The sequence below is a fragment of the Macaca mulatta genome, chromosome 2 (genome assembly GCF_049350105.2).
Source record: "Macaca mulatta isolate MMU2019108-1 chromosome 2, T2T-MMU8v2.0, whole genome shotgun sequence".
Classification (NCBI taxonomy): domain Eukaryota; kingdom Metazoa; phylum Chordata; class Mammalia; order Primates; family Cercopithecidae; genus Macaca; species Macaca mulatta.
Window position 1 is genome coordinate 84,620,204 of NC_133407.1, and position 25,059 is coordinate 84,645,262.

Below are 25,059 nucleotides of genomic sequence, written 5' to 3' on the forward strand. Positions count from 1 at the left end.
TGTAGCCTTGTAGATTTCTTAAGTACATTGAGTGCTTTGAGCTAGAGCTAGATGTTTCCTGTTTGTAAAAGACTCTTAACAGTGACTCTTAACCTCATGGTCCCTTGGGAGGCCTAGTTTTTCATCTAGTAAACTTGGGAGCCTTTAGGTGTAAGAGAAATTTTTTTTACCTGCTTCTGAGGGAACAACACATGTGATGCATGCTCTAAGGTACTCGGCTTATACCCTGGAAGATTCTTGTTTGTTGGGTCATGTGTTCTCACATATATTTTTCATTTTTTCTTTTTATTTGAAATTCTTCAGTAATTATCAAGATAAATATCTATGTTCCAAAATATTTACAATGAATGAAGTTTAATGCTTATTGCAATCCTTTCTATTCATCATCATAGTCACGTTTTGAAAGTGACATCAGGCTGGGCGCAGTGGCTTATTCCAGCACTTTGGGAGGCCAAGGTGGGCGGATCACGAGGTCAGGAAATTGAGACCCTCCTGGACAACATGGTGAAACCCCGTCTCTACTAAAAATAGAAAAATTAGCTGGGTGTGGTGGCACATGCCTGTAATCCCAGCTACTTGGGAGGCTGAGGCAGGAGAATCGTTTGAACCCAGGTGGCGGAGGTTGCAGTGAGCTGAGACGGCGCCACTGCACTCCAGCCTGGTGACAGAGCGATACTCCATCTCAAAAAGAAAAAGAAAATGACATCAAAGCTTGACACTGACACAATTTTGCCAAATATAATCTTTCACTGTTCTTTGAAGAGTCCATTTCTCTCTGGAATAACCATCCTTTCAACTTTGCTGTACTTTTTGCCTACGAAGACTCTTTCTCATGGCATCTACCTTGTTGGCAAGTTCTTCCTGTTTTCAGCTGTGCTGGGATGGCAGAATCCCTGTTTCCTAGTCACACACTGCTCCTTCACTTGTGGCTGTGCCTTCCTGCATAACCCATATGGGCCTTCTATTCGTGAACAATTTCCCGTTTCCTATGGTCAAAGCTGATGCAGAGCCTAACGCTTCTAACTACTGTCTATCTTTGAGTTGGATGCCTGACACTTCCAAATTTGGGTAGCACAATTTATTCTGTGGCTATTCTGGTTTTGCATTTTCTAATTTCATTCATGTGTAATTTCTTTCATTTCTAATTTCTGTGGAGGGAAAAGCAGAATTAAGCCTACCTTTTATCAGGTGGTCTCATGATTTTAAAGAATCTCCACACATTAAAATTCCATTTTTATGTAATATCATTTTAATAGAAATGCTCATTTTATGGAAGGAAAATGACTGATAAATTGTGAATGATTCTTAGGAGCCTCTTATACCCTTTTTATTGCATTTTGATGTGGCTTACTTCATTCATAAGGGTGGAAGAGTTGGAACTGTGGCATGTTTTATCTCCTCTCATTATTCAACAAAAGATAATTTTTTTCAATAAATATTTAGAGAAAATTTCTGAGTTTTCTTTTCTCAATAGTACATTTTTTAAGAAATAGAATGACCACAGACTCAATTCAAAATTGATATTTTAAAGCCATTCTTTCAATTCATTTATTCTCTTAACAGCCCCAAGGAGTAAGATATGATATTATTATTTCTATTTTGTAGATGGGGTGAGTTAGCTGTATCTTGGGCCATGGCTTCAGAGGGTGCAAGCCCCAAGCTTTGGCAGCTTCCATATGGTGTTGAGCCTGCAGGTGCACAAGAGTCAATAATTGAGGTTCGGGAACCTCCACCTAGATTTCAGAGGGTGTTTGGAAACACCTGGATGTCCAGACAGATTTGATGCAAAGGCAGGGCTCTCATGAAGAACCTCTGCTAAGACAATGGGGAAGGGAAATGTGGGGTCAGAGTCCCCACACACAATCCCTACTGGGGCACTGCCTAGTGCAGCTGTGAGAAGAAGGCCACCATCCTCCAGACCCCAGAATGGTAGATCCATCAACAACTTGCACTGTGTGCCTGGAAAAGCCACAGACACTCAACACCAGCCTGTGAAAGCAGCCAGGAAGGAGGCTGCACCCTGCAAAGTCACTGTGATGGAGCTGCCCAAGACAATGGAAACCCACCTCTTGTATCAGCGTGACCTGGGTATGAGACATGGAGTCAAAGGAGATCATTTTGGAGCTTTAAGATTTCACTGTATTTCTGGATTTTTGATTTGCATGGGGCCTGTAGCCCCTTTGTTTTGGCCAATTTCTCCCATTTGGAATGGCTGTACCCAATACCTGTACCTCCATTGTATCTAGGAAGTAACTAACTTGCTTTTTATTTTACAGGCTTATAGGTGGAAAGGACTTGCCTTGTCTCAGATGAGATGACTTTGGACTGGGTACTTCTGAGTTGTTAATGCTGAAATGAGTTAAGACTTTGGGGGATTGTTGGGAAGGGATGATTGCTTTTGAAATGTGAGGACCTGAGATTTGGGAGGGGTCGGGGTGGAATGATGTGGTTTGGAAGTGTCTCCATCCAAATCTCATCTTGAATTCCCATGTGTTGTGGGAGGGACCTGGTGGGAGGTAATTGAATCATGAGGCCAGGTCTTTCTTGTGCTGTTCTCGTGATAGTGAATGGGTCTCATGAGATCTGATGGTTTAAAAATGGGAGTTTCTCTGCACAAGCCCTCTCTTTGCCTGCTGCCATCCATGTAAGATGTGACTTGCTCCTCCATGCCTTCTGACATGATTGTGAGGCCTCCTCAGCCATGTGGCACTATAAGTCCAGTAAATCTCTTTCTTTTGTAAATTGCCCAGTCTCAGGTATGTCTTTATCAGCAGCGAGAAAGCGGACTAATACAGGTACCCATCGTCCTGAAATATGGGGTGCTCCAGGGTGGGGTTACCCAAAAGATAGGGCAGCAAGTTAGGTAGAGCTGGTTCTTGAAATCCCAGTGCCTTTGAAGTAGTCTGGAATCTCTTGTGGATATAGGGAGCTGCTTCTGGTGTGAAAGTGTGTGACATTCATACACCCATGCAGATTCAGATTGTGAAATTCATAAAGATTATTCTGATCATGGTGTGGAGGGGGGATTGGAGTGAGGAGAAATCAGGGAGAATGATACCTGTTATGGGGTACATCATTGTGACCCCCCAAATTCATGTGTTGAGAGCCTAACCTTCAATGGGATGATATTAGGAGATGCAGCCTTTGGGAGGTAATTAGGTCATAAGGGTAGAGACTTAATGATGGGATTATTGTTTTCATAAATAGAGACACAGTGAGCTTGCTTCCCTTTTCTACTCTCTACCAGGTGAGAATATAGCAGGAAAGCATCCATCTATAAGCCAGGAGGAGGGTCCTCACCAGACATCAGATCTGCTAGCACCTTCATCTTGAACTTCCTAGACTCCATAACTAGGAGTAATAAATGTTGTTTATGCCACCCAGTTTATGATAATTTGTTATAGCAGCAAACTGAGGCAAGGCCCATCCACAATGACAACTTGTAGGAGATGTGAAAAAGTCTGAACTAAGGCAATGACAGTGGAAATGAAGCAGGCAAGGTGGAAAAAATTGACATTTTGTGCTAGAATAGAAAAAAAAGACTGCCTTGTTGCAAAGTATAAGGGAGAAGACGTACTTCTATCTTAAAAAGATCAAGAGTTCTGGTAGAGCATGCATATATTTAGTTTTAAATTGTTATTATTTGGACCACAGCTCATTAAATACCTCAAATAATTGGTTTTTCTGTGTTAAACATTTATGAGAAAGGCAAATGACAAGAAAATAGACTGAAACCAATTTTATTTTCCAGTAAGTCATTTCTACTTTCTGTTTTGGGACCACTTCATATTAGTTCAATTTCATACATCTTTGGTGTCACATTCCTGCCCCTCTGTCCTCTGAACATCCATTTTCTGGTTGTCCTGCATTCATACACCCACACAGAGCTAGCAGCCCCTTCTTCGCTGCCGCATAGACTCAGTTAGGCAGCACTGTCAGAGATATTTCTGGACAGTCCTTTGCAGTCTTGCTCCTTCTGCTATAGTGTTAACTCCTTTAGTCCAAGGACTGTTTTTTTACTCTACTTTCTATCTCAGAGGGAGGACACTAATATTTAGAGTCTCCACTTTGTGTCACACACGATTTAGGCCATTAAAATATATGGGGGCTCTCAATATCCATATGAGGACTATTATCATCATTTCATGGATTTGGTAACAGATCTGGATTGCACAATGAGAAAGCCAATGCTTTCTGTGTTACTTCACATTACTGTCCTAATGTCCATTCTATGTCCTGGCATATATTTGGATGCTTTCATTTAATTAGCATTATATGGAGGTCAATTTTCTCATCAATAGACAGCTCTTTCTGTGCTAGTGGAAGGGAATCTCTGTCCCTGGAGTATATAAATAGTATTGTGTTTCCACTTTGTTCTTAGTTAAATGCATTGTGTGTGTTAGTTCAGGAACTTCACTTTGCTACCACTTATGTTTTTATGGGATAATGTGACTCAAGGGACTAACACTGGTTACAGATGTTCCCAGTACATCCTTAGCTTCTCCTGTGTTAAGTAACCATGTGTTATGTTAACAATAAGATCACAAATCTCAATGCTCTTTGAGTACCTACCTTTGTACTAGTAGAAAGTTTCAGGCTTTTCCTGGGATTATTCTGCTCAAGTATTCCTAGGAGGCACTGTTGTGCAAGGTGGGTCCTTGAGCAATCACCATCTGTCTTAAACCAAGGCAGATCCTATAGTTCTGCTTTATAAAGAAAGGCTTTATTGGGGAAACAATGCAAGGTTCAGTCAGATGTAATATTTGTCATGTCCACAGCATGATGTGCTGGCTGTAGGGCATTGTGTTGGACAAACTGTAGGTGCACATTTTGGGAGCAGAACCTGCTTCCTTGTTGATCTCTTATCTTAAGGAAAAGTATTAAAGGGGATAGATACTGTTGTTGTCTGGCTCTGTGTCCCCACCCAAATCTCATCTTGAATTGTAACCTGAATTGTAATCCCCATGTGTTGGGGGCAGGACCTGGTGGAAGGTAATTGAATCATGGGGATGGTACCCTCATGCTGTTTTCATGATAGTGAATGAGTTCTCATGAGATATGATGGTTTTATAAGAGGCTTGCCCCCTTTGCTCTGCACTTTTCTCTCCTGCCTCCATGTGAAGGAGGACACGTTTGCTTCCCCTTCACCTCCCATCATTATTGTAAGTTTCCTGAGGCCTCCCCGGCCATGTGGAATTGTGAATAAATTAAACTTCCTTCCTTTATAAATTACCTGGTCTTGGGCTGTTCTTTATTAGCAGTGAAAGAACAGACTAATACAGATAGTAACAGACTATAGGATTTTCACGGCCAGTTGTCTGGAAAAGCCAGTTGCCCTGCTCCTGGGGACCTTGGGTCCACAGAAACTTACAATCGAGGTCTGAAGGCTGAGATCCAGTTCAGCTCATCCTGTCAGAAGAAGGGGGGAGCTCTCAATTCCATCTGACTTACTGTCCAGGCCAGTGCTGTTCAAGAGAAATGTGATTTGAGCCACCTATGTAATTTTGAATATTTTAGTAACTACATTAAAAAATTAACAAAAAACAAGTAACATTAATTTTAATAATATATTTTTCTTTGAATCACTATATCTGAAAATTATTTTTATGTAATCAATATAAAAATTGTTACTGAGTTGTTTTACATCCTTTTTTAATACCAAGTCTTTGAAATTAAGTGTGTATTTTACACTTACAGCATATCTCAATTTGAATGCTAAATTTTCATCCAGAATACTTGATCTGTATTTAGATTTCGTAAAATGTATAGTTAAAAAGTCAATATTCATATCCAAGTTGTCTCAAATATACTTCAACATTTTCCAATAACTGAATTGAGTATCAGTTTTTAACTGATTTTAACTTGTCAAAGTTAAGTTTAAATTTAAAAATTTAGTTATTTGTTTGCACTAGCCAATTTCAGGGCCTCAGTTGTCCCACATGAGTAGTGGCTACCAAATTGGAGAGTGAGTCCCCACGGTCATTTTTGGGCAATCTCAGGCATGTATATTTCTAATTTTACTTAGGATCCACAAGGTCCTAAAAACAGTAATATGAAAATAAAACACAGAAAAGCAGTATGTCAATTCCCTATTCTGGAGTAAAACTGCCTGGTTCAAATTCAAGCTTTGCTACTTTCAAGCTGTAAGAAAGTCATTCCACCCCTTGGGCTTGACGTTACTATTAGGTAAAAAGAAGATAACATTTCTTGTCTCAGCATTGTGATAAGGACTAAGCTGAACAATGTTTGGTTTATAGTGAGTTGTCAATACAGGTAAGGTATTATTGCTTCAGTGTTTAAAAATTATTTCACAATTCATTATGTCATTTATTCCTTACTAAAACCTTATTAGGTAGGAAAAGAATTATCCCTTTTTACACGGAGCTAGGATTTGAACACAGGTCTTCAAAATCCAAGCCCATTTTGCTTTTCATATGATGATTACTATCATCATCAGCTAACTTGAGTGGTACCCATGAGAGGTATCTTTCTATTTAACAGCTGTACTGCACCAGCGTTCCCTTCCAGCTTTATGGAAGCAGACCTGAGACAACAATTTTATCTGTAAACCTGTTGTATGAATTTTAGAGAAAGGGCTGACTTCCTACTAACATCAGGGATTTGGTCTTCTCATTTCTCAATATTTGCCTTGCTACTTTTTCAAACATTTATCTTAAAAGGAAACTAAAGTCTTGATTATTAATGCATATTAATTCTGCACATTGCCTTGGATTGGCAGATCACAATAAAAGCATATATTCAATATATAATTTTCAAATTCCCATACTATTTATTATATCACATGCATGGAGAATAATTTTGAGCTTTGATTACCTCCTGTGGTCTGTCTCTGGCTTTTTTCATTAAGATACAAACAGAGTATGCTCACATTATAACTTTTGGGATGCTCTTTGGGTCTATTTTCTGACTTACCTTTCCTTTGATGGTTTGTCATAAATAGCTGCCTGCCTCCAAGTGTCATTACACTCCATCTTGACAATCTGCTGCTTGTCAAGATTGTACAATAGTCCTTTGTATCCATGTCCATGAGCCCAGGAAACTGCTGAGTGGATCAGGTCACTTGTGAAATATCTGATTGAACTTAGACTCCATCATACCATCTCAATGAATCAAGCCACCGTAAATCACAGCTTTGCTCTGCCAGTGGTCTCTCAACCTTCAATACCTTTTGATTTAAGGGACGTTGGTCTGTGATCATCTCATATTTCATGAGATGATATACTGTGAGTACAGGGAAAGAACTAAACAAAATAATCAGAGGAGAAACTTATGGGGAACACAAGTGAGACAGATAAGGGACAACCCATATATTACCATATTTGTTATTTGTAAACACAGATAAAATACCATAATTTGTTCTTTAGTAATAGTTACTTAGTGACCTTCTGGACTTCCTGCACCAGGGATGCTTGGTGGAGGCAGTCACAAAAATTTTTACACCTTAAAGAATTCTTTAAGTGAAATGCTTCCTTTGGCTTCTGTCTGCGCAATCACCATTATTTATGATGCCAGTATCAGAATATATATATATGTGTGTGTATATATATATATTCTGAAAAAATAAATTTTTCTTATAAAGAAAAAATATATATTTTTATATAAACTAGGAAGAAAAGGTGATGTGAATTAGTTCTTTCTCTGCAAAGTGATAAACAATAATAATTTTTAAAAGACTTTATTATCAAGGAACATATTACATAACATTAAGGAAAAGATAACAAAATTACTCATAATTGCTCCTACTAGAGATAGCCATTCTTAATATCTTATTTCTTTCCAGTCTTTTATAGGTATATATTCAATAACATATATATATTCAATTCAAATTATACTGTAGTTATAATTATGTGGCATATATTAATAGTTCTATATCTTTTTTCTTTTAACATAATTTTATAAAAACTTTTATTTTCAATTGACAACTAATAATTGTATATAATGTGATATTTCATTATATGTGTATATTGTGGAATGATCCAATCAGGCTAATTAACATACCCCTCACTGCAAATATTTATCACTTCATTATGGTGAGAACATCTAAAATTCTCTTTTAGCTATTTTGAAATATACATTATCGTTAACTTGTAGTCACCATCCTGTGGAATAGATTACCAGAACTTACTCTTCCTTTCTAACCGTAATTTTGTCCTCTTTGACCAATGTCTTCCCTTTTCCTGTCTCCCCCAAGTTTCTTGTAACTACTATTCAACTCTCTACTTTCTGTGAGCATCCTTTCTGTTGCAGGGGTGTGTGAAAATGTGCAGCCACTCCTCTGCTTGGGAGGGTGAGTTGCTGCCAGTGGTTTCTGTCTTGGCTCCATTAGTGGCAGCTATACGTGGGGAATGTCAATGGGGTCCAGGAATGTGGCGGTGTAGGGATGTCTGGGCCCCAGGGCAAGATGCTGTGTGGTGGGCACTGGGTTCTCAAACTGGCATCCTGCTGGAGCTACTTAGGACCTGGGTGTTCGTGGGACTCTTTGTGAGCTCCCTCTCTGGAAGTAGTCTTCAGGCCATTCTTCATGTTACTCAGGGCCTGCAAGGGTCAAGGGGCTTTCCAATGGCTAGCACTGCAGGAGTCTGCAGTGGGAATATGGACCACTGGGGGTCTCTCACTTACCCTTTACCTGCATTAGAAAACTTCTCCAGGCTCCCAGCCAATAGAAGCTGAGCAGGCTGACCTGCTTCCCTTTCCTTCCTTGCTTTCAGTGTTTTCTTTCCCTTGTCAGATGAATTCCAGTGTTCTCTCTTATGTAATCTATTTGAAGTATAATTATCTACTTGCTGTTTGGTTCTTCTTTGTGGAAGAAGCAAGTGCCAGATGCATTTAGTCAGCCACCTTGAACTGTTTTGTCCTCTGATAATTCTTTTACCTTATTGAGGAATCCCCATATTGTTTTCCAAAATGGTTGTACTAATTTACAATACCACCAACCATCTACAAGGGTTTTCTTTTCTTCAAATCCTCAACAACACTTAATATCTTTAATCTTTTTATAAATAGCAAATCTAACATATGTTAGGTGATATCTCACTGTGGTTTTAATTTACATTTCTCTGATGATTAGAGATGTTGAGCATTTTCTTATTTATCTGTTGTCCACTTATATTTTCATTTGAGAAATGTCTTTTCAGGTCTTTTGCCATTTTTTATATGGTTGTTTTATTTTTACTGAGTAGTTTGAGTTCCTTGTATATTTTAGATATTAGCCCTTTATCCAATAAATGATTTGCAAATATTTCATCCCAATCTGTGGGTTGTCTCTTCATTCTGTTAATCGTTTCCTTTGCTGTGCAAAAACTCTTTAGTTTGATGCAATCCCAGTTGTTTATTTTTGCTTTCATTATATGTGCTTTTGGGCTCTTAAGAAATTGCAGCCCAGACCAATATTATGGAGCTTCCCTTCTATATTCCCTACTAGTAGTTTTACAATTGCAGATCTTACATTTAAGTCTTTAACCCTTTTTGAGTTGATTCTTGTATAAGGAGTGGAACAAGGGTCCATTTTTACTTTTCTGCATGTGGATATCCAATGTTACCAATGCCTTTCACTGAAGAGATCATCCTTTCCTCATTGTGTATTCTTGGCACCTTTGTCAAAAGTCAATTGACCATAAATGTGTGGGTTTATTTTAGGGCTCTGTATCTTATTTCATTGGTCAATGTGCTGTTTTATTTTAGGGCTCTGTATCCTATTTCATTGGTCAATGTGCTGTTTTTGTGCTAGTACCATGCTGTTTTGGTTACTATAGCTTTGTAATCTATTTTGAAATCCAGTAGTATGATGCCTCTAGCTTTAATATTATAACTTTTTGTATGTTATTAGGTTAAGATTAGATAAACTGTCATAAATCATTTAGTCTATTACTTCTGCTGGGAAATTTTGATTGGTTTCATTTTATTTTTTGAGCTTTTATCAATGTATTTCAAAATTCTATTTATTTTTCACTATTAAACAAAATATGTTCTCCTATTTTACTCAGGATCTGGGCTCTTCCTCCTTATTCTATTCTCAAATCTTTTTGTTGGCATCAGTTGAGGTCTTCAGTGATGGCTATCAACTCACTACCTTGTCAAACATGTGCAAACTTGACTACCTTGTCAAATTTGTGTTGCATAGCTTAAGGGGCAGAGAAAATACAACATAAAGGATCTAGAGGAAAATAACCACTTAATGAGAAGACTTAACTGATGTCAGCCGCCATACTATGTATGACTATCGTTATAAGAGTTGGGAAAGTACATTATAACTTTTATAAGTTCAATTTTGCATTTATATTGTTTTCTATATCTGTAGGTGGCCCGTGAATAATTCTTAATGAATGCCCATGATTATAGATGTATACTATAAACATTATTGGGTAGACCTGGTATACCTTCATCCATTTTGAAAGATCAAGGCAGTGAAAGAGGTATCAATGGTTATTTTATAAGCTCTTTAAACAAGAAAAATCTGAACAAAAGTCAAGTCAAACTTGCTGAGAATATTTATTGCTGTCAGTTGAGATTAATGAAGCATAGAGTGTCTTCGGTAAAGATGAACTGAGGGGAATACCACCTCTTTCTTTTGGTGACAAGTTTTTGTTATCCAGCTGTCACAGTGCTAGGTGGGCACTGGGATGGGTGCCCTTGCCTCCTCTTCTGGGATGTGTTAGTGGTAGTGCCTGCTCCCTAATGACTAGCTTTGCTGAACAATTTGAAGTCGCTTCATTTTTGTTTTTTGCCTTCGAGCCGTTCTCAGTTTTTTAGTTTTTAAGAAACTGTCCTCTAATTGGTATAGAAAATCTTCAATTTGTCCAACCTAGAAGAAATAAACAGATGCAACAAGATTTGTTGTTGGTATCCTGGGTTTTGTATACTTATAAAAAATGGTGAGGTATTTAAAATAAATGGCACATACAAATCCATGTTGGAACAGAACTGGCAGAAACAGAAATGATTAAACACAAAAGCCTCCTTCTGTTTCCATTACAGGTCCCCCTGTTTTACTAACTTAACGCAAAGCAGAAGCACAGGAGTTTGCTTTATCACTTGGTCCAAGCTATTGGAATGGAAATGGGGATTACTGTCACCATGCAGTTTTTAATGGTCAGTAAAACCAGGGATTTCAAAAGAAAGTGAACGGTAAAAGATTAATCCATGGCAAGCCTTTACTCCATCTCCTTTGCCAACAATAAGAGTGAAAACAAACAAACAAACTTACTTCCCTCAAAGCCAGAGATTCTAGCATTTAGATGCCCCTAACCAACAAGGGAGAAAAATGAATATTTGTATAGTCTTGGCAAGAATCATTTCTCCTTTCAATCAAAATGAACTTCTGAAAGAATGCATTCTCTTAAAAAATGCCACACTCCAGGGAATAAGATAAAATAATGATAGACACAACAATTCTTGAAAAAGAGTTAGTCTTTCTTCAAAGAAAACTTACAATTATTCAATGGCAGTTGATAGAATGTATCATACTGTTTGTCAGAAAAAAACTATAGAATAAAAGTTTACACATATGCTGAATTGAGTTCTCATGAAAGTCAGTAGATATATAATTCATACTTAACCCTGACTCCTAGGACCTGCATATTGTATTAGCCTAACATTACTCACTGAAGAGCTCATTGTCATAAAGTTAACTCAAAGCTAGAGCACTTACTATTCAAGGTACGTGAACGTATCATCTACTTAAGATAAAAGCACTTACAACTTCAATTTTCCAATTTTGAGTTCCACTTTTAAATTGCTTGATTTATCATTCAGAGTAATATCCAAAGGATGATTCAGATTGTCAAAAAGAGAATAATAAATGGTAGCACTCATCCATATGTTATGCTTAGATCTTATATCATACTAGTGATATAAACTGTCCATTGTTTTTTTTAAGAAAACAAGATTATTTATATGAAAACCATTCTTTTTGAAACTCTTGTAAAAACTATTTCAGGTACATTTTTTAAAAAGCACATTGTTTTTAATGATGTCTGATCACTGCAGGACACATCAAAATCATTTGACAGAATATTCTTGGATTCCTCCATGAAGTCAATGCATTATTCTATGTATTCCATACACACACATGCGCGCGCGCGCGCACACACACACACACACACACACACACACACACACACACATACATACACAATATCTGATTTTCACCAAAGTAAGACATTTAAAAATTAACATGGAGCACAATCAGTGCAAATACAATGGATGGCAGCTTACCATTACTTCAATAGTTGAGTTGATGATTCATTCACATTATTTGTACTGACAATATATTATTTAAATCAAAGCTCTTTACAATGAGAATATTTGCAATTAGCCCAAATATAATTTAAAATTACAATTCTAATGCAGTAAAAAAGCTTCCTTCAATAAGACAGTGAAATAATTGTTTTTAAATATCCATCAGGTATCTGCTGTCTTTTAAAAACAATTGTATTCATTAAGAGTAGTATTTAGTAACAGGTTTGCATTTTATTTTAAAAAGACAAGAAACACAAGATGTGTCACTGGAAAAAAAGAATTCTGCTGAATTAACTGGGCAGGTCCAGACCACATATTATGTGTGTGCTGTATCTGGCCTGTATGTTCATCTCCTACCTGGCCTGTCTCCCTCCTGTGCTTTTAATCCATCTCATAAAGATACCAGAATGAACTTTTAAACCGATAAATCTGATCTCACATCTTTCCCTTGCTCAAATTACATTAAATGGATTTCTTTTTTTTTTTTTTTTTTTTTTTTTTGAGACGGAGTCTTGCTCTGTCGCCCAGGCTGGAGCGCAGTGACCAGATCTCGGCTCACTGCAAGCTCCGCCTCCCGGGTTCCCGCCATTCTCCTGCCTCAGCCTCCCGAGTAGCTGGGACTACAGGCGCCCGCCACCTCGCCCGGCTAGTTTTTTGTATTTTTTAGTAGAGACGGGGTTTCACCGTGTTAGCCAGGATGGTCTCGATCTCCTGACCTCGTGATCCGCCCGTCTCGGCCTCCCAAAGTGCTGGGATTACAGGCTTGAGCCACCGCGCCCGGCCCATTAAATGGATTTCTAAACTCTTACCATGGTCTATACACCTGTATACCTGGGTTATCAGGTTTCACTTGCATCTCTGGCACTAATATCAATCCATCTGCTTTAGCTATGGGGGATATCTCTCAATTATCTGAGCACAGCCATGCACTGTTCTATGTCCCCTCCATCTTCCTAATGGAACATGTCCATTAGAACACTTACATATCCTCTGGATTTCAGGTCAAACATCAATGCCTCAGGGAAGTCTTCCTTTAGAACCGAGGCCAAGTTGTTTGTCTCAGTAACATTTTTTCATCTCTTCAGATATCATAATTTTTAAACTTAATTGTTTATAATGATTTATATAATATCTGTCTTCTCATCTGGACTTTCAGCTCCATAAGGCAGGGACCAGGTCCATGTTGTCCACTATTTCCAAAACCTAGGATATTGTAGACCCTCAGTAATCCTACTCTCTGATAAAAGAGTTGAAGAGATTCAGAAAACCATGTGTTTTTTCCATATTTAAGTGATACCTGGAATGAAGGATATCAGAAGGCCTTCTTTTCCTCTATAAATTAAATAAACATGACTTTCTCATGCCACCATTCTTTTACCATTGTTTAGCTTTGAGACTGTCAAGACAAGCAAGGTTACGACAAGGTGTTGCCTGTATACTTGAAACAGTCAGGAGTAGAAAGGGCACTGGATGAGGAGTCAGCAGGAATGTTGAATTCTGCTCTCGGGTTGGCTTCTAACCCTGCTCTGTGACCCCAGGGAAATTACTTGGCCTTTCTGAACTTCAGTTTTCACCAACAGTTGGTATTAAAAGAGGATTGGCTTGGATAATTTCCAAAGACACATCTGGTCATAAAATTCCGTGACTTACAACCATATCAGATCCAAGTAGTCCAGTCCTAAAAATGAGTACTCACATTTTCAAATCAGAGGTTATTCTCTTAGATTACACCATTAGATGAATGACACAATATGCCGCAAAGTAAGTCAATTTTAGCTTCTATATTTACTGACGTGTAGGAGAGCTGCAACATGTTTTTTAGAAAAACTGGTTCTTTCTTTTCTTTTCTTTTTTTTTTTTTTTATGTCAAGGAAAGAAAAATGCTGGTTAAAGAGAAAATAGATTCATATAACTAGAAGAACAGATTGCAAATGATAGAAATTTCTGTAAAGCCCTTGGGAAAATAAAATACAAAGAAATATGTAAGTACACAAGAAAGTACACAAGAAAGTACACAGTTTTTGAAGCAGAGGCTTTATTAGACTCTCTTTGGTACAGAATCTACTTGCTTAACTGTATCAGATAGGCTACTTGGTCATTCTGGGTCTAACTTTCCCTTTGCAAAATGGGCAGATAACATTTTTGTGTGTGTATATATGTGCCAATGCTGACTTGACATTACAGTGATATGGACATTAGACCAAATGAGCTTGCAGAGAATTTTAGGCTGTCTAATGATGGAGGGGAACGAACTATCTCTGTCGGAGGGCAGGTTCTGACCCATCATATGACTGTTGGTCATAACCCATATCAAAGAGTAAAGAAATTGTCATCAGCCAGTTTCTCAACGCCTTTTAATTCACATTTAAACACTACTATTATGGGCTGAATCGTGTCCCCCTCTCAATTTACGTGTTAAAGTACCCAGTACTTTTGAATGTGGCCTTATCTGGAGGTATTTACATAGCTAATCAAGTTAAAATGAGGTCCTTAGGGCAGGCCCTAATCCAAAATGACTGGTGTCATTATAAAACAGGGACATTTGGAGACAGATGCACACACAGGAAGAATACCATGTGAAGAGGAAGGCAGAGATTGGGGTGATGCCCCCACAAGCCAAAGTACAATAAAGAATGCCAGCAAATCACCAGAAACTAGGGGAGAGGCATGGAACAGTTCCTTCTTCACAGCCCTTGGAGGACCCAACCTTGAAGACACTAATTTCAGATTCTTACGCTCCAGAATTGTGAAACAATACATTTCTGTTATTTAAGCCCTTCAGTTTTTGGTACTTTGCTATGGCAGTCCTAGCATCTGAATATAACTACTAAGCCATAAAGTGAAGGGAAGAGCAATTAAGTTATAATTTTCCCCTCAAACATGACTTTGATCCTTTCTGAAACTCATTTCCCACTGATGTTCCCTACGTGGTTGATGCCCCTTGGCACAGGCGTAGTGTATACCTTGGGAACCAGGCTTCTCTCTTGCCAGTAATGGCTGTGAGAAGAAGTTGATCTCAAACATGAATGAACAAGTAAATTATACTGAGAAGGAAGATGCTGGGCTTGAATTTAGGCTTCCTATTAAATTTCATGTAGTCTGAATCAAAGAGAGAGGATTAGGTGTGTTTATATGGGTTTGCTTGCACATGTTCATGCCTCAGGAATTGAGTGCTCAAATAATTTTTTTAATTAAAGCTTTAAAATATTTTTTTAAAGAAGAAAGTTGAGGAAATAGGAATAAAATTCATCAGGAATAAATATCAGGCTTATATGACTATAGTGGTAGTTACAGAATGGGAATGTGTTTCAGTGATTAGCAGTTTGGACCAAAATCATCTCGGCAAAACAGACATTTCACCCCACCACAGTGGATTTGATAACATTAGTTTCTTTGCTCTGTTTCAGTTTTATTTCCAGACCAAGAGCTTTTAAATATTTATCATCCAAAATGGTTTGAATTTTAATTCTTATTAGAATTACAGTTGTTTTCAAATAGGCTTGAAATTAATTTCTAAAATAAACCTAGTTTTTGAAACGGAGTTGTTTCTACTATTCATAATACAGCAGTTTCCTTTAGCTTTGGGCTAGTATTCAAACAGACAGACAAGCCCCTAAGTTTTTCCTTTTTCATTTAGTGAATTTGGTATATTATTTAGTTTTTTGTCATAAGAGTGTAACATAAAAATCTGGGATACCTACCCCTGAGATTTTATAAAACATGCAAAAAAAAAATGCCAAACTATATCACCAGCTCTTGAAAATACCCATAATGATAAGTCTTCAGTGTGTTTAATATAGAGTTAGAAACTCTTATGAAATTTTGCTATCAGATAGTCCAGGAAACTATGTATTATGGTCTGAATGTCTATGTGCCCCCAAATTCATACGTTGAAATTCTAACTCCCAAAGTGATAGTATTAGAATATAAGATCTTTGGGAGGTGATTAGGTCACAAGAATGGAGCTCTCGTGAATGGCATTAGTGCCCTTATGAAAAGAGGCCCAAGGGAACTTGTTTGCTCTGTCCACCATGTGAAGACACAGCTAGAAGGCACCATCTATGAACCAGAAAAGGGGCCTTCAGTGGACACTGAGTCTGCCACTGCCTTGATTTTCCAGCCTCTAGAATGATGAAAAATAAATTTCTGTTGTTCATAAGCTACCCAGTCTATGGCATTTTATTATAGCAGCCTGAACAGGCTGAGGTACCATGTATCATAGTTTTAAAAAAATTCATTTTGGTAAGATTTATCTGAAGGTTTGAATATATATTATTAAATTAAACTTTTGTTTTGAGATAATTGAGGATTCACACACATCAGTAAAAAGTAACTCAGTAAGACCCAGCATAATTTTTACCCAGTGTCCGTCAGTGGTAATATCTTGCCAAACTGTAGAATACTATAGCCAGGATATTGACATTGATACAGTCAAGACACGGAACAGTTCTATTACCACAAAGATCTCTCGTGTTGCCTTTTTATAGCCATCCGTTTTCCTCCTGGTCCCTAACTTCTTCTTAAGCCCTGGCAACCACTAATACAATAGTAAGTTCTTTTTTTTTTTTTTGAGACAGTCTTGCTCTGTCACCCAATCGGCATAGTCTCGGCTCACAGTAACCTCTGCCTCTTGGGTTCAAGTGATTCTCTTGCCTCAGCATCCTGAGTAGCTGGGATTACAGGCATGTGCCACCACAGTAGGCTAGTTTTTGTATTTTTGGTAGAGACAGGGTTTTGCCATGTTGCTCAGGCTGGTCTCGAACTCCTGGCCTCAAGTGATCTGCCTGCATCAGCCTCCCAAAGTGCTGGGATTAGAAGTGAGCCACCGTGCCTGGCCATAGGTTCTTTATTTATATAATTTTGTTATTGCAAGAAGGTTATCTAAATGGAATTATATAGTATATAACGCTACACTTCTCTGGAGATTTATTCAGGTTGTTGTATCAATAGTGTACTTCTTTTTATCACTGACTAATATTCCATGGTATGAATTAACCAGTTTGTTTAACCATTCATGCTTTAAAGGATAGTTAGATTATTTCCAGTTTGGGGTTATTGTAAAATAAGTTACAATAATTTGGGCTATTGTAAAATAAGTTATAAACATTTGTGTACAGGTCTTTGTTTGAACATAAGTCTTTATTTTTCTGGATAAAAGCCCAGGAGGGCAATTTCTAGGTTATATGGGAGCTGCATATTTTTTTTTTTCAGTAGTGCTGATTGGTTGGATTGGAAATGAAATCAAAGGGAGTCGAAGCTGTCTTGTGCTGAGTCAGTTCTGGGTGGAGGCCACAAGGTCAGATGAGCCAGTTTATCTGTCCGGGTGGTGCCAGCTGATCAGGTGCAGCATCTGCCAAATATCTCAAGCACTGATCTTAGGCTTTATAATAGTGATGTTATCCCTAGGTTATATTTAGTTTTATTTATTTATTTATTTATTTATTTATTTATTTATTTTTGAGACGGAGTCTCACTCTGTCACCCAGGCTGGAGTGCATTGGCGCAATCTCCTGCTCACCGCAACCTCCACCTCCCAGGTTCACACCATTCTCCCGCTTCAGCCTCCCGAGTAACTGGGACTAAAGGTGCCTACCACTACGCCTAACTAATTTTCTGTATTTTTTAGTAGAGATGGGGTTTCACCGTGTTAGCTAGGACGGTCTTGATCTCCTGACCTCGTGATCTGCCCGCCTTGGCCTCCCAAAGTGCTGGGATTACAGGCATGAGCCACCGCGCCCAAAACTGTCATATTATTTTCCACAGCGGTTGTGCCATTTTACATCACATTAGTAATGTATTAGTGATCTAATTTCTCTGTGTCCTTACCAGCATTTAGTATTGTCATTATTGCTCATTTTAGCCATTTTAATAGGTGTGTAGTGACATCTCATTGTGGTTTTAATTTGCATTTCCTTAATGGCTAGTGATGTTGAACATGTTTTAACATGCTCACTTGTCATTCACTCTGGTGAATGTCTGTTCATATCTTTTGTCATTTTCAAATTGGACTGGTTTTTTTACTCCTGAATTTTGAGAGCTCTTTATAGAATCTGTATATAGATTAGTCTTTTGTTGGATGTGGGATTTGCAAGTATTTTCTCTCATGCTGAGCTTTTTTATCATCCTTTTTTTTTTTTTTTAAACAGAGTCCTTCCACAGATAAAGTTTTTAATTTTGATGAAGTCTAATTTATAAATTAAACTTTTATGGATTGTGCTTTTGGTGTCAAGTCTAAGAAGTTTGCATAGACCAAAATCCCATAGATTTTTTCCTATTGTTTTGTAGAAGTTTTATAGTTTTATATTTCGCATTTTAAGTCTATGACCTAATTTGAGTTAATTTTTGTATGAAGTATAAGGATTAGGTCAAGGCTGTGTTTTGGTTTTCTTTTATTTTTGGTCTACAGATGTGTAAATGTTCCAGCATCATTTGTTGAAAATGCTATTTTTCTTCTACTGAATTGCTTTTACTCCTTTGTAAAAAAAATCAGCAGAGGATATATGGGTTTATTTCTGGGTTCTCTATTCTGTTCCATTGAGCTTTGTGTTAATCCGCCAGTACACAAATTGTTGATTACTGAAGCTATATAAAAAGTCTTGTATATCAAATTTGAGAGTTCAATGTCTATATTATGTCAGATCTTTCAATCCATAAACATGGTATATCTCTCCATTTATTTAGAGCTTTGATTTCTTTCATCACTGTTTTGTAATTTTAGGCATACAAGTCCTGTAGATGTTTTGCTAGATTCACACCAAAGTATTTCATTTGTTTGAGTAATTGTAAATAATACTGTCTTAAATTTTAGTGTCCCTGATCACTGCTATTACATAAAAATACAACTGAGTTTTGTACATTTGTTTTGTATCTTGCAACGTTGCTGAACTCATTTTTTGGGGGGGATTTTTATGTAGACAATTATGTTATTTGCAAATAGGGAAGGGCAGATTTCTTTCTTTCTTTCTGTTTCACAAGCCTTTTGTTTCCTTTTTGTGCCTTAATGCCATGGCTAGAACTTCCAGCACTATGTTGAATAAGAGTGGTGAAAGCTAATATCATTTCCCTCTTCCTGATTTTAGAGGGAAAGATTTTATTCTTTCACTATTAAGTGTAATGTTAACTGTAGAATTTTTGGAGATGCTCTTTAACAATTTGAGGAGCTTCCCCTTTATCCCTAGTTTTCTGAGTATTTTTTAAATCATAAATGCGTGTCAATTTTGTCCAATGTTTTTTCTGCATCAGTTTATATAATCTTGTAATTTTTCTTGTGTAATCTGTTTATATAGTAGATTGTACTGATTTAGAAATATTCAAACATCCTTGCATCTATGGGATAAATCCCACTTAGTTATGGTATATAATTTTAAACATATTGCTAATTTCTATTTGTTAATAATATTAAGATTTTTGCCTCTATATTCAAGAGAGCTATTGGTTTGTAAATTTTTTTGGTACTATTTTTGTCTGATTTGGTATTAGGATAATACTAGTTTTATAACATGAATTGGGAAGGCTTTGCTACTCTTGTATTCTCTGAAAGAAACTGCAGAATTGGTGTTAATTCTTTAAATGTGTGGCAGAATCATCCAGTGAAACCATCTAGGCTTGGAGATTTCTGGGGAGTTTATAATTATGAATAGTTAGAGGGTTAATGAAACTATGTTATATTGGGTGAGTGGTGGTAGCATGTTTTTTCAGGAATTGGTATATGTCATCAAAGTTGTCAAATTTATATATGTAGAATTGTTCTAAAGATTCTCTTATCCTTTTACTGTCTGCAGCATCTGTAGTGATGTTCCATTTCATTCCTGGTATTGGTGATTTGTGTCTTCTCCCTTTTTTATTCATTAGTCTTGCTAGATTTTTTTTTTTAATTTTACTAACCCGTTCAAAGAACCACTTCTTTGTGGCATTGGTTTTCTCTATTTTTCTGTTTTCATTTCCATTGATTGCTAGTTTAATCCTTATTGTTTTCTTCCTTCTGCTTGCTTTGTATTTATTTTGCCCTTCTTTTTCTAGGTTTTTGAACTTGGACTTGAGTTATTGATTTGAGATAGTTTCTTCTTTTATAATATATGCATTTAGTGCTATGAATTTTTCTCTCATTGCTCTTTTACCTGTATCCCACAAATTTTGATATGTTATATTTTCATTTTTATTCAATTCAGTATATTCTTATATTTCCCTTGAGACTTCATTTTTGATCCATGAACTATCCAAGTATTTGGAGATTTTTCTGTTATTGACTTCTAGTTTGTGTCCATTGCAGTTGTAGAACACATTCTTTATGATTTCAGCTTTTAGAAATTTGTTTAAGTTTGTTATGATCCAGAATAGCATTTATTTTGGTGCATGTTCCATGGGCACATAAATGTTGATTAGATTCTGTTACTTGATGGCGTTATTGGGTTATTGTATATTCTTGTTGATTTTCTGTTTAGTTGTTCTATCAGTTGTTGAGAAAGGGCAGTTGAAATCTCCAACTATAATTGTGGACATGTCTATTTTTTTTTTAGTCCCATCGGTTTTTGCTTCATATATTTTGCAGACCCTGTTGTTTGCGCATACACACTTAGAATTGCTTTGTCTTTTTGGTGGATTGATACTTTTATTGTTATAGAATATCATATCCCTCCCTGTCTCTGGTAACTTTCTTTGCTTGAAGTCTCCTTTGTCTGATATTAATATAACAACTACTGCTTTCCTTTTGTTAAAGTTTACATGATATTTCTTTTTATATCTTTTAACCCTTAAACTTTCTATGTCATCACATTTGAAGTGAGTTTGTAGACAGAATATTTGGGTCATATTCTGAATATTTTGCCAGTCTCTGTCTTTCAATTAGTGTATTTAGGCCACTTAAATTTAGTGTAATTGTTGGTATGTTAGACCTTAGTCTGCCATTTTATTTTTATTTTCTTTGGTTGTTGCTTCTGTTTTATCCCCCTACCTTTCTGAGGTTACTTAAACAGTTTTTAGAATTCCATTTTGACTTAACCAGAGTTTTTGATATATCTTTTGTATAGCTTTTTAAGTATTTGCTCTAGATATTACATTATATGTGTGTATGTAAAATATGTATGTGTGTTCATTTTAAATTTGAAGTATAGAATCATTTCTTTCTTTGTCTCTTCACCCTCTCCCATTTATAATTATCTTAAATCCTTTATATAAATTGAGAACTACATTAAGCAATGTTATTATTTTTGCTTTCCCCACCAAATATGATGAAGAGGAGAAGAAAAGTGTATAATTTTTAGTCATGCTTTTACTTACTGTGTTCTTTCAGCCTTTTTGATATTTCTAGGTGTTTCTTTTGATTCCTTTCTATTCAGAAAACTTTATTTAACTCTTCTTTTGGAGTAGGTTTTCTGATGATGAATTCTCTCAGTTTTCCTTCATCTGAGAATGTCTTAATTTCTTCCTTATTCCTGAAAGATGTTTGCATTGGATTGGTAATTCTTTTCTTTTAGTGCTTGAAAAATATCATGCCACTTCCCACTGGCCTCCATAGTTTCTTATGAGAAAGCCATTGTCATTTATTTTTTCGTATGGATAAGGCATCATTTCCCTCTCGCTGCTTTTAAGATATTTTTGCTAATAGTCTTCAGAAGTTTGACTATGATATATCCTGGCATGAATTTCTTTGGGCTTATCCTAGTTGATATCCACTGAACTTCTTAAATTTATAGTTTTGTCTTTTGCCAAATTTGGGAAGTTTTCAGCCATTATTTCTTTGAGAACGTTTTTCATCCTGCCTGCTCTTACTCTTCCTCTGAAACTCTGATGTCATGGATGTTAGATCTGTTGTTACAGTCTTACAGACCCCAGAGGCTTTTTTTAGTTTATTTTTTCTTTGTTGTTAAGAATAGGCAATTTTTTTTTTTTTTTGAGGTGGAGTCTCACACTGTCACCTGGGCTTGGGTGCAATGGTGTGATCTTGGCTCACTGCAACCTCTGCCTCCTGGATTCAATCAATTCTCCCTCAGCCTCCTGAGTAGCTGGGATTACAGGCACATGCCACCATGCCCAGCTAATTTTTAGTATTTTTGGTAGAGATAGGGTTTCACTGTGTTGGCCAGGCTGGACTCGAACTCCTGACCTCATGATCTGCCCACCTCATCCTCCCAAAGTCCTGGGATTCAGGCATAAGCCACCGTGCCTGGCCTAAGATTGGGTAATTTTTATTGTCCTATCGTTCTTTCACTGATTGTTTCCTCTGCCCCTTTCATTCTGCTATTGAGTCCATCCAATACATTTTTTGTTTGTTATTTTTTTTTTCAGTTCTAAAATTTCTATTTAGTTTTTCTTTATACTTTCTCTTTCTTTGCTGATACTTCCTGTTTATTTGCTGTGACTATTTTTCTCACTTAAATGTGTTTGTAATTGCTCATTAAAGCATTTTTATAATGCCTGTTTTAAAATGTCAGATAATTCTTCCTTTTTTGAGACAGAGCCTCGCTCTATTGCCTAGGCTGGAGTACAATGACAAGATCTCGCCTCATTGCAACCTCCACCTCCCGGGTTCAAGCGATTCTCCTGCCTCAGTCTCCTGAGTAGCTGGGATTACAGGCATGTGCCATCATGCCTTGTTAATTTTTGTATTTTTGGTAAAGATGGAGTTTTGCCATGATGGCCAGGCTGGTCTCAAACTCCTGGTCTCAAGTGATCTGCCTGCCTTGGCCTCCCAAAGTGTTGAGATTACAGGCATGAACCATTACACCCGGCCTAAAATGTCAATAATTCTAATATATTTGACATCTCTGTTTTGGCAGTCATTGATTATCTCTCTTCATTCAGTTCGAGATCTTTCCAGTTCTTGGTATGATAAGTGATCTTTTAAGTCTGGACATTTTGGGTATTTTGTTACGAGGGATCTGCCTCATTACTTCCATGTGGAAACAGAAGTTCAGGTTCCCAATTCACCCTCCATAACACCTGATGGAGAGGCTTCTCATTACTTCTGGTTGGGGATGGGAGTTCAAGCTCCTCACTGGGTTTCCACTGATACCTTCGTGGTTTGGAGGGTAGGAATGTTTTATCACTGTTTCCCACATGGCTTTCACTGACACGACATTGTGGGAGAAGACTCACTACCATTGCTGGGTGCTAAAAATCCTGACTTTCTACCAGGTCTCATCCAACACCATACCAGCAAGAATGGGGAAGGAAAAGGAGAGAGTTACTTCCTACTGGGGATAAAAGTCTAGACTCCCTATTTGTTCTTCTCTGACACTACCCTATTAGGATAGGAAGATTGGGATACCTTGTTTTTTTGTTTTTGAGAGACGGAGTCTTGGTCTGTCACCCAGACTGGAGTTCTGTGGCATGATCTCGGCTCACTGGAACCTCCGCCTCCTGGGTTCAAGTGATTCTCCTGCCTCAGCTTCCCAAGTAGCTGGGACTACAGGCATGTGCCACCATACCCAGCTAATTTTTGTATTTTTTTAGTAGAGATTGGGTTTCACTCTATGTTGGCCAGGCTGGCCTCGAACTCCTGACCTCAGGTGATCTGCCCACCTTGGCCTCCCAAAGTGCTGGGATTACAGGCATGAGCCACCATGCCCAGCCATACCTAGGAATTTTAATTGTATGTAATGGGGTGAATGGGGGAAAGCACATCTGCTCCATATTCTTCAAAGTAGAAATACTCTATCACAGGTTTTTAAAAAATGATTTTGACCCCTGTGCCTTAGGAAGATGTGCTTTCATTTCTCAAATCAGTTTGACCAGTTGCTTCTAGATACCTTTATCAATGTGATAAAGTGAATCACCTATTGTACAGCTGAAGGGGCCTTCTTTCCATAAGAGGTCTTTGGAAGTTAAAAGCCTTTCAAATTTCTTGTAATAAGAGATAGGTCTTACTTTATTCTACATCTAAGTTAGGATCTCTCCAACATATGTCCACTATGTCCACACTCCTCACTAGTCCTCTCATGTTCCTCTCCAGAGTCTATTCTCCAGCAGAAAGTCATTTTGGTAGAGTACACATTAGTTTAATTCGGTTTTGATGATGCTGAGAGACATGGGTATATTTTGCTGTGGAATTTGTGTGTGTTTTAGATTCCAGTCTTGTCCCCTTCTCCACAGGTATCATTTTAAGAAAATCATAATCAGAAGGATAAATGATCCATATCTTCCTTTAGAGCTGCATGTACAGGCACTTTTGTTTTTGCCCTTCTCCCAAAGATGAAAGGTATAATGAGTACACTATAAATGACTGAATGAGCTACAAGTCAATTGCTCTGAACTCCATATTAATCCCACTTTCAATACAGAATGGAAGATGTCCTATGGTTCATTTAGCTACCAAGTGGTATAAGCTGTTATTCTGTTATTCTCCAGAATTATAAAGGATTGCAAAACTTAATGTATAAAAGACAGGCAATAAAATGCTGGGCTGCCAAGAAAAGAAGACACTTTTAGTAATTTAAAGGAAGCAATGTATAGAAGGAACTACAAACTTACTCTTCAGTTCAAAATACAATTGAGATATATGTTTCCACTCCTCTCACCAGAATATCACACTGAAATTTTGAAAGATGTATTTTGAAAAACTTTTGCAAAGATAAAACTCCTCTAATAGGTTTGGACTAATATGAGCATTTCCAATTTCTGTTTTAGTCACTTCCATAAATTAGCTCATAAGTGGATCAGGGAGAGAAAGTGCTCAGGAAGTGGAGGTGGTAGACTTTGTGTTGGTCCACTTCCAGCCTCAAGACCCCCTGTGTTGTGATGGTAAAACTTGGAGGGGTTATGGCAATATATGCTTATAAAATTGTGTTTTCACTGAAAGCCTAA

At 37.3% G+C, this 25,059-nt stretch overlaps 1 protein-coding gene across 1 annotated transcript in view; it reads right to left on the bottom strand.

Moving 5' to 3' along the window:
* Nucleotides 1-10,485: 10,485 nt before the first annotated feature.
* SPATA16 (spermatogenesis associated 16) overlaps nucleotides 10,486-25,059 on the bottom strand; it is a 269,610-nt gene continuing 255,036 nt past the window's right edge. The window contains exon 11 of the mRNA XM_077991689.1: nucleotides 10,486-10,822. Coding sequence (XP_077847815.1) covers nucleotides 10,700-10,822 — 123 coding nt within the window. The 3' untranslated portion in view covers nucleotides 10,486-10,699. The remainder of the gene's footprint in view (nucleotides 10,823-25,059) is intronic.